The 10237-nt window shown below is 49.8% G+C and overlaps 1 protein-coding gene and 1 pseudogene across 2 annotated transcripts in view; both read left to right on the top strand.

The window, feature by feature from the left end:
* The first annotated feature begins 2443 nt into the window (after positions 1 to 2443).
* LOC110328437 lies at positions 2444 to 3414 on the top strand (annotated as a pseudogene).
* A 1640-nt stretch (positions 3415 to 5054) lies between these two features.
* Mapkapk3 (MAPK activated protein kinase 3) overlaps positions 5055 to 10237 on the top strand; it is a 34771-nt gene continuing 29588 nt past the window's right edge. The window contains exons 1-3 of one of the 2 annotated variants that reach the window (XM_029543184.1): positions 5055 to 5260; positions 5928 to 6090; positions 6219 to 6495. In XM_029543184.1, the coding sequence (XP_029399044.1) occupies positions 6271 to 6495 (225 nt within the window). In that variant the 5' untranslated portion in view covers positions 5055 to 5260; positions 5928 to 6090; positions 6219 to 6270. Of the gene's footprint in view, positions 5261 to 5836; positions 6091 to 6218; positions 6496 to 10237 lie in introns of those variants that run through there. The other variant, XM_029543183.1, reaches the window with a different exon arrangement.

Here is a 10237-nt window from a genome sequence, read left to right as displayed (position 1 = left end):
GTGTGTGTGTGTGTGGTGTGTGTGTGCGGTGTGTGCACAATTGTGTTTTCATGTGTTTGTAGCCACACTATTCACACAGAGTCAGAGGATAACCCGAGGGAATTGAGGGAACCACTTCTCCCAGTCCACTCTGTGGGTCCCAGGGCCCAAAGTCAGGTTGTCAGGTTGTCAGGCTTAGTGGCAAGCACCTTGATCTGCCGAACTCTTTCACTGAACCCCAGAGCTGTGATTTTGAACTTGGATCTTTATGATGCCACACTTCAAGCACTCTACCCCTTTCACTGTGACTCCTGGACACTTACCATGTGCTAGACACTCAGCAAATCCTAGTTTCACTTTGCTGTCACAGCTACCACAGATAATGCTGTCTTGTACGTGAGGAAACTAAGGCACGGCTTACAGTGCGTCTTGGATCTTACAGCCAGCAAGTAGAGGGTTGCAGCCAAGGCTCTCTCCACCATTCCACATACTTCCTCTTTAGGTCAAGATAACCTGCAAACTCTTATTTTTTTTTTTAAAAGATTTTATTTATTATTTTATCTAAGTACACTGTAGCTGTCTTCAGACACACCAGAAGAGGGCATCAGATCTCAGATCTTTTTTAAAAATGCTTTATTTATTTATTATATGTAAGTACACTGTAGCTGTCTTCAGACACTCCAGAAGAGGGAGTCAGATCTCATTACAGATGGTCGTGAGCCACCATGTGGTTGCTGGGATTTGAACTCAGGACCTTCGGAAGAGCAGTCAGTGCTTTTAACTGCTGAGCCATCTCACCAGCCCACCTGCAAACTCTTTTTTTTTTTTTTTAAATTTTTATTTATTTATTTATTATATATAAGCTTACTCTAGCTGTCTTCAGACACTCCAGAAGAGGGAGTCAGATCTCATTACAGATGGTCGTGAGCCACCATGTGGTTGCTGGGATTTGAACTTAGGACCTTTGGAAGAGCAGTCCGGTGCTCTTACCTGCTGAGCCATCTCACTAGCCCCACCTGCAAACTCTTAACCGTTCTTGTCTGTCCGCACTCCAGTATGTATCAGAACACCTCTGTTTCTCCTTGAAGGCATCTCCTACAGAACTACGGAGGTCAGGGATCAGGATGTTAGGTGCAACGTTCTGTTGCGGGTGAGGGAGGGAGGTGTGTTTGGCTCTCCAGTCTTTTGTGAATTTGACAGTGTTAGGCATCCCACCTACGACGTGCTGGGAACTATGATGTGCCCTGTTCTGCCCAAACTACCTGCCGACTTGCTTCATTCAAGTTTTGTGAATGCCTCTGGCCATTTCCTTATTACCGGCTCTAGTCCCCGACTATGCCCCTTGAATGGACTCCTCCCTGACTGCTGGGCCCACACTGCCACCCAGTGGCGATCCTTCCTAAGACCTCACTAGCCAACTACAGAGTTCTTCATGCATTCCATCTCAGGCACTGCATGAATTACTGCTGCTGCAGGACACTCCTGACCCGTTCCCAGAATAATGATGGATCACAAGAATGCACAGCAATAAAGATAGCCCCAGTATACGGTTTCTATCCTTTCATCACGAGCAGGTTGCCTTTCAACAAAAGGCAGATGTGGTGGGGAGGAGGGATTTCCCTCCATCAGCACTTTACTGGAGGGTCTATTTGGTCACCATAAGCTACTTCAAAGGCTTCAGTCCCGGTTCCTTTGAACATCCAGCTATTACTGTTATTGTTACTATTACGAAGGGCTAAGTGCCAGAGTCTGCTGTCATGAACCCAACTTGTCCAAACCCAGCATACTATGTTCTGAATCTCTACAACAGTGTGAAGGGGACATGATTCCAGACGACTGCTACAGCATAAGCATTGAGAGAAAACTACATATTTTGATTTTTCTGGGTCAAATGAACAGCTGGAAAAACCTCTGTTTATAATTGGTATGGGAACTATGTGTGTTTGTATAATCATAGATGTTTACATTTACAATTTTATTATTATTGTGTGTGTGTGTGCATGTGTGTGCACACAGGCATGCATGGCACAGTGTAAATACAGAGGTTAGAGGAGTCTATTCTTTCTTTCCTTCTTTGCATAGATCCTTAAGGGTTGAACCTAAGTAGGTCCCTGGGCTTATGTGGGACATGAGCATTTGCCCACTAAGCCATCTCTCCAGCCTGGAAGGGGACTTTTTAATGGGACTACTTGCTTTTTATACTTCAGTATGGTTTGAACACTTTCAGCAAGCAAATTTGACCTCTTTGAATATAATTTTTTTAAACTACATGCAGTGTATGGCAACTCACACCTGTAATTATAACACTGGAGAGGTTGAGGCAGAAAGGTCAGGAGTTGAAGGTTATCCTTGTCTACTCAGCGAGTTTGAGGTTAGCCTAGGCTAAATAATTTTTGTTGCCCAGTGACAGGTCCATACAGTGTTGTTCTCAATTCCTGTTGTAACTTAAAGGAAAACTGACATAATGTCTGTAGCCGTTGATGTCCTACAGGTAAAGGAAGAGGATGTTCCCAAATTCCTTGCCACGGGAACCCACTTAGATGGCACCAACCTTGACTTTCACATGGAACAGTACATCTACAGAAGGAAAAGTGACGGTCTCAACATCATAAATCTGAAGAGGACCTGGGGGAGGCTGGTGCTTGCAGCTCAGGCTATGGTTGCCACCAAGAGCCCTGGTGATGACAGCATCACCTCCTCTAGGAACACCGGCCAGTGAGCCAGCTGGAAGTTTGCTGCTGTCACAGGCACCCTCCCACTGCTGGCCGCTTCATGCCTGAGACCTTCATAACCAGATCCAAGCAAGCTTCAAGGTGTCAAGGCTTCTAATGGTGACTGATCCCAGGGTTGACCACCAGCCCCCAGAGAGGCCTCTCAAGTCAACCTGCCCACCGTGGCTCTGTCTAACAGACTCTCCTTGGCTCCATGTGAACATTGTCATCCCATGCAACAACAAGGGAGCTCACTCAGTAGGTCTGATGTGGTGGATGCTGGCCTGGGAAGTTCTTCATATTTGTGCCAATATCTCTCAGGAGCGCCTGTGGGAAGTTACACCAGATCTCCACTTCCACAGAGACCCAGAGGAAGTTGAGAAGGAGGAACGGGCTGCTGCTGAGAAGGCTGTGACCAAGGAGGAATTCCAGGGTGAATGGACTGCACCAGCTCCTGAGTTCATTGTTGCTCAGCCTGAGGTGGCCGACTGGTCGGAGGGGGCACAGGTACCCTCTGCGCCCACCCAGCAGTTCCCCATGGAAGACTGGAATACGCAGCCAGCCACTGAAGACTGGGCAGTGGCTCCCACAGCACAGGCCACTGAGTGGGTTGGAGCCACCACTGTGTGGTTCTGAGCTGCTCTGCAGAACACCTGAGTAAAGAGGGGAAGAGGTAGAAGGAAAATAAAGTTCCTAAAAGAAAGCTGGTAAATCAATCGATTAATTAAACAATCAAGCTTAGAAACACAATTATAACATTTTAGAGTAATTAAAATCTAAGCCCATTTAAATTTTATTTTATTTTATCTTTAATTATGTTTATGTGTTTGTGTGTGGGTGTCTGTATGTGAGTGTGTATACCAAAGGCCAGAGGTGTAGGCTCCTTTAGAGCTGACCTCACAGGTGGTTGTAACCTACCTGGTGTGGGTAGTGGGAATGTAACTTAGATCCTCTGGGAAAAACAATATGTGCTCTTAACAGCGGAGCCATGTATGTATGTATGTATGTATGTATATATCGGGGCACACACAATCCAGCCCCAGCCTCTACTCTCAGTTACCTAACTTTCCATTCCTTGTGGAGCCATGCTCAGAGAGAATGAGACCTTGCTGAGCCTTGGGTTCACCAGCTTTAAGCTGGTTGCAGCGCCTGCCCTGGCCTCCTGGAAGCAGCACTTCCAGATTACATGCCTTCCTTCAACCTCTTAGATTTTGGGTGTGATTAATAGGTGGGACTATGATCCCACCTGGCCCTAGATACAGCTAGGCATAAATGTGTGTGTATACATGTGTCTGTGTGTATCTGTCTGTGTATGTGACTATCCGTGTGTCTCTTGTGTGCACTGTGTGAGTGCATGTGTGAGAGTATACTTCATGGGAGGAGGTCATTACTTGACCTCCACCTTTAAGCCCAACCATGAGATTGCACTTTGGGATTGAGATGAGGGGCGGTTCTCTTGTATTAGTTGCTGACTCAAGTAGGTCACATGACTGACCTCTCTGGGTTTGTTTTTCTTCTGTCTTCGGTGTGTGTCTAAAGGGACGGTCATACCTTCCTTCCTCTGTCTCAGTGAGGTGTTCAGGTAGAGCATTTCCTGGTCTGCAGGAAGTGCTTCCTAGTGACCATCTGAGACTCTTATCTAGGGATCTCTGCTTCTAGTTTGAAGGTTGCCTGGAGAAGACAGTTACCAATTTCGAAGGAGACAAGCTACCCATGAATAATTGCGGTACTATTCACGAGTGGTTATCAGGAACCTGGATGCAGTCGTACAGATAGAAGGGCACCAATTTCCTGCTGGCCACTGACAGTTGCAGAGTACAGCCCAGGCAATTTTGTGTGTGTTGTGGTGGGTGGGATAGAGGTCCAGGTGGGTGCAGTTCTGAATATAGTCTGTAGATGGCAGCAGAGACCTGCTCAGAGGGCTTGCCTGTGGAGCTGCTTGCTTTGTAGACTTGTGGGAAAGCTGGCTCAAAATATCTATGATAGGCTAAAAAGTGAAGGTCTAAGTGAAGAAGGGAATTTTTTTTTTTCGAGACAGGGTTTCTCTGCATAGCCCTGGCTCTCCTGGAACTCACTTTGTAGACCAGGCAGGCTTCGAACTCAGAAATCCTCCTGCCTCTGCCTCCCGAGTGCTGGGATTAAAGGCGTGCGCCACCATGCCCGGCTCAGAAGGGAAAATTTTAAAGCTAATAGAGGAATGGGATGGAAGAAATGGATTTTAATGTTAAGGTTAATTGATTGATTGATTGATTTTTCGAGACAGGGTTTCTCTATGTAGCAGTTCTGGCTGTCCTGGAACTCTCTTTATAGACCAGGCTGGCCTCAAACTAACTGAAGTCTGCTTTTCTCTGCTTTCAGAGTGCTGGGATTAAAGGCGTGCGCCACTATGCCCGGCCTAAGCCTTCTTCGCGCTGCAGTTACAGGTGTTCATCACCATGGCCAGAGACTTGAACTAAGACGCTAAAGCTCAAATCATAATAAGGTGAAAAGTTGATGCAGCTGAACACATGGGAAATCAAGATTTCTGATTCAAGAGCGTCCCAAGTGTGTTCAACTTACCGCTATGAGCTGTAAGTGTTTCAGAAAAGCATGAATGTGGCCCAATACATTTATTTGAAGTGACAAGCGAATTGCAAAGTCAAAAGGTTGGTCAGGAAGTGCATAGAAAGGAAAGCTAGCCAGTGTTAGACAGATGCCCTAAACCACCAGGAAATGAGTGGTGAATTAGACAACAGCATACCAATTCCCAGGGCAGGCTGACAAAACATTCAGAAGTTGAATTCTGAAGCACTTAGCTACCTGGAAAGTTGGGAGTCTAAAACGCCCCCTTGCAGCTAGCAAAGAGAACACTTCACTCAAAAGTCCGCAAGAGAAACAAAATGTCTTGCGCTGTAACTTTTCTAGATCAGGGATAAAACCCGAGGAGGCTGGTACAACAGTTGAAGGAGTTCCTAGCGGTGTCCCAGGGCGCTGCGAAAGTTACAGCGAACTTGAGGAGGCCACGCCCCATTTTGTCTCGACTCAGAGGCGGAGCTTGCCAGGGGCTCTGCCCTGGCCAGCCCAACCCGGACTAGCCTGGCCCTTTAAGGTTGACCTAGCGGGGGCCCCAAGTTCGGATGACGCGCGGAGGAGCGGGGGTGGGGGTCACGTGGGACGCGGGCGGCGAGACTCTGGGTCCAGGGCTCCCGTCGGCAGCGGACACCAGGGATCACTATCTCTTGCCCCTCTCGCCTGCAGTATGATTTTCGTTTAGTGCTTTGCCACCAAGTGCGTCTTCGCCTGGTACGCCTTTCTTGGGTCCCTGTATGGCTGGCTCTCAAGACCTGGTTGCTATACAGCACCGGACTCCTTCCTAACTCGACACGTGCCTGGGCTGAGGGATCACCTCCCCTTGCTGCACGTAAGTACTCTCAGGCAGTTTCCAGCTTGTCTTGGGCCAGGAGCCCAGTCAATCTAGTTCTGGAGAAACCAAAGCTGGGGTGTGTCCAAAAAGTCCCGGTGGGGAGTGACTCTTTCCCTTTCCTTCAGGTACCTCTGGACGCGCCAGGCTGGGGCTACCTCCGAGCGCCCCGTGGGGGCCATGGATGGCGAGACAGCAGGGGAGAAAGGGAGTCTTGTGCCCCCGCCAGGTGCGCTCGGTGGGCCCGCCTTGGGCGGTGCTCCGGCTCCAGGTGTGCGACGGGAACCCAAGAAGTACGCGGTGACAGATGACTACCAGTTGTCCAAGCAAGTGCTGGGTCTGGGTGTGAACGGCAAGGTACTGGAGTGCTACCATCGGCGCTCTGGCCAGAAGTGTGCCTTGAAGGTTAGTGACCCATCTCTCTGAGGGCTGGGGTGACCTGGAGGGTCCAACAGCAGAAACCTGTGGATGTATCTATGTCCGGGGTCTCTATTAAACATCTACACTCGGCATCATGTTTTATTTTCAAACTCTTCCTCTAGCGTCAGACTCATGGTCCTCTTAGCCTCACACATACACGGAAACAGGCTAACACAGGCTGACCTACCTAAGCTCAGGGTGTGTCCCAAAGAGCAAGGGGAGGAGTCAATGTGAGTAGAGCTGTTGTACCCGGAAGGCAGGAGGGTGTGATTGTGAGCTCTGGTTCTGGCTTGGGCTTTGTGTTTAGGCCCAAAGGATGCTCTTAAACTCTTAGTTATCACCTGCAGGTAGCTCCTGCTATGGGGATGCGTGGAAGTTTTCCTCTGCTTGAGGGCTGAGCTCCCTAGGCTCCGTGTAGGGTTGTGTCCTCCTCATGGCCCCTGCTCGCCCAGGTGGGACTATAAGCCTCTTAGGGTGTTTTTTGACTCCTGGGCTCTTGATGAGGTGGTGACCCCTTGTGGAAAGGGGCAAGCTTTGCTCCTAAGCTGACCCACCCCGGACAGATGATGGGGAACCACTTATCACATCATATTCAAGGTTCCCTAGAGGCCTGGCACAGCGATGTGGGTGGGATGGGGGAGTGGCTTGGAGTAGTTGATCTCACTACCTGAGACTGGTTCAGGCACGTGGCTCCAGCCCCAGAACCCCTACTCCTACCTGTGTCCTCATTCCACCCCTTATCCCAGAACTCCAGAACTCCTTGAATTTTTGTCACTGGGAATCAGACTCTTTGGAGGTAGTGCCACTGGCGTCTGCATGGTGGAGAGTTGAGTGACTCCTGGAAGTTAGTGAAGTCCTGTTTCAGAGGAGCCAGGGTACAGAGTCCTATAGCTGTGGTTGTAATCTCTACCTTGTAGGCATGCCAGCTCTGTGACCTTGGGTGATCCCCGACTTTGTTCAGGGAGAGAATGGGAGTTGATGTGAACTCAAAATGAGATAAAACATGCCAAGTGCTTTATCTTCAGCACTTGCTTCAGGCACAGGATTCACAAGAATTCGACTGAGGACCTGGGGCCCTGTGCTTTGTCTTTCTCTTGGTGTATCAGGCTGAAAGCAGGGGAGGTGGTCTCCCGAACAGGACCTTCGAGGGGATCATGAAGGTGGTTCAAGGGCAGGATAAGGACTGACCTGAGGGCCGGGCCCTAGGTTCTGTATTCATTAACCCAACAGTAGAATAGAGCTTTGGGGTCCCGGGCAGGGTTTTTTCTGAGTCCTTCAGTGAGAAGGTGGCTTTTCTAATGGCAGATAGGTATGAGCAAATGAAAAATGAGCCTTTATTGTCTCCCTGATCTCCACTCATCCTTCTGCTTGAACTAAGAGGTAGCCTGGGATAAGGCGAGTGGGTGATTGAGGCCAGAGAACCTCTTCTGAGGCTTGAGGCTTTGACCCTGACCCTCTGGGGTTCAGATATTGTGACTACAGGTGAGAGCCCATAGTCCTTAGCCCAGGCCGTCCCAGCTTTGAGCAGGGCTGGGCCTACACCTCCCCCATAGATGAAGTGTCTAATGACTGGAGGAGCCATTGACTGCAGCAGTTTCCACTCTGGCTCCTCCTACTTTAAGGCCCCACCTTCTCCCCTCCCCCCCCAAGTCTGGGAACAACGGCAGTTCTGAAGTAGTTTCACCTCTGTACCTTTTAAGAGTATGGGTCAGCAAGGCTTGAAGACTCTCGGATCTGGCCCTAAATTGACCCTCAAGGGAGACAAGAGATTAGGTGTGACTCGCACTCAATTCTTTCCGATCTTGGCTCCTACCTTCCAGAAGGGGCCAGCTCAGCTCAACCTCTGGCTGTGTGTGTGTGTGTGTGTGTGTGTGTGTGTGTGTGTGTGTGTGTGTGTGTGTGTATTCTTTCAGTGGCTTGGCCTTGGGGAAGGAACTGACACCTTCTTATTTAACACTTTCTGTCCTCTGCTCAGGAGAGCAAGGATGGATGGGAGGGCTCAGCACAGTGACAGACCAGGGCCCAGGGAGCTCAGCCATTCCCCGAGGGGGTCCGAGCCCTCTCCTCAGCTGTTCTAGCTCAGCCTAGGAGGTCATGGGCTCTGTGCCTTCCTAGATCCATAGCTCAGAGAATTAGACTGGTTTTGGCTTGATCTTGTAGCCTGAACTCATTCAGGCCATTGCTTTTTCATGCCCATCTTTGGGCTTTGTTGCCCAAGAGGTTAGATAGTACCCAGCAGGAAGCCTAAATGCAGCAGGCATCCATGAAGCAGGAAGACTGTGGTCATTGTCCCTGTAGCTACTGCCATTCAGTGGGGCCCTAAAGGAGCAGGCCTGCCTGCCCCCTGCCCCTTCCTCTCAACCTCTGACCACTGCTCTTTCTGGTTTGGCCTCAAGCACAGCAAGACCTCCCTCCCCAGACCCACTTCTGTGTCCATCAGAGCTTTCTATGGCTCCCCAAGCCCTTCTGCTGTACCATTAGAACTGGAAGGTGGGGTGTCTCAGGGAGAGTATGGGGGCATGCAGGCTTCATACTCCAGGGAGAGTATGGGGGCATGCAGGCTTCATACTCCTGTGGACATCTTGGACATCTTGTGCTCTTTCCTAGGCCTAACTGATTAAACGCAGATGTGACCAGGGCACTAAGTACCTTTAAGTAGAAACATGGAAGGCCCTGGGAAGACCTGGGAGGAGTCCACATGGAGGAGAGGTAGGGTCCTTTATTCTGCTCCTGCTGCTGCATAGCAGGGCTGGGAACCCTTCCCATCACTGCTCTGGTCTCCCAGGGCCTCCTCTTCTCTTCTTTGTTAAAGAGATCGGAACGGCTGGTAGGGTGGGATATCTTCCAGAAAGGGTCTCTACAGTGAGCATCCGCCTCGCAGTCTCAAGATCAGGGAATGGCTGGGCAGCCTCATCTTTAACAGTTCTCTTTCTGTTGGAGCTGATGGCTGAGGTAGGGTAGGCTGCTCTGATTGTGTGCTGTGTAGGACCACAGCGATGTTGTCCCGAAGCACATGCCACAGAGAATCTATTTCCCCTGATAGATTGGAAATGACACCCTCCAGACCAGGAGAGCTTGCTTGGCCTCGCCAGGGTCTTAGATTTGACTCTATACACTTTGAGCCTCTGAGTGTGGCGTACAAGGCTTGGGCAGTTCACTCCTTTGGTCTTTGCATCCATAGGTGGCCATCTTTCTTCTGTAATGCTGCCATTCTCACCTATGGAGGCTGAATTCCACTGCCACCTCTTCCAGGAAGCTGTCCCAAGTTTAAGATTTTTGGAGCAATGGAATCTTCTTGGCCCCTAAAACTATACTGTTATTGACTCAAAGCTCCCTTGGAGCACCCAGGTCCAGGGCTTGGCATATAGCAGTGGCTCCTAAGTGCTCATTGATGTAACCGAGCTCTGCCCTCCTTCAGAGTCTTGGAAGGAGTTTTCCCAGTCTCTGTGAACCTCAGGGAAGGCTATTTCCCAGCCTTAAGGCCTGGAACTTCACAAAGGAATCCAGCAGCGTCACTTTCCCAGATAGAGGTGCTGGGGAGGTCTGCAGAGGAAGGAAGTGTCCTTCTGTAAGGCTCTTTCTGTCACCTATCTGCCATTGGGCCACACCTGTGAGCAGAGAGGCAGAGAGGCTCTCTCCACTCAGGATGGCAGGGAGAAGCCAGAATGAGAGCCAAAGGCTGAGAGGAGTGTGTGTGTGTGTGTGTGTGTGTGTGTGTGTGTGTGTG

The sequence above is a fragment of the Mus pahari genome, chromosome 10 (assembly GCF_900095145.1).
Source record: "Mus pahari chromosome 10, PAHARI_EIJ_v1.1, whole genome shotgun sequence".
NCBI classification, from domain to species: domain Eukaryota; kingdom Metazoa; phylum Chordata; class Mammalia; order Rodentia; family Muridae; genus Mus; species Mus pahari.
The sequence above is the reverse complement of the archived record's forward strand: the minus strand, read 5'-3'. Positions and strand labels throughout refer to the sequence as shown.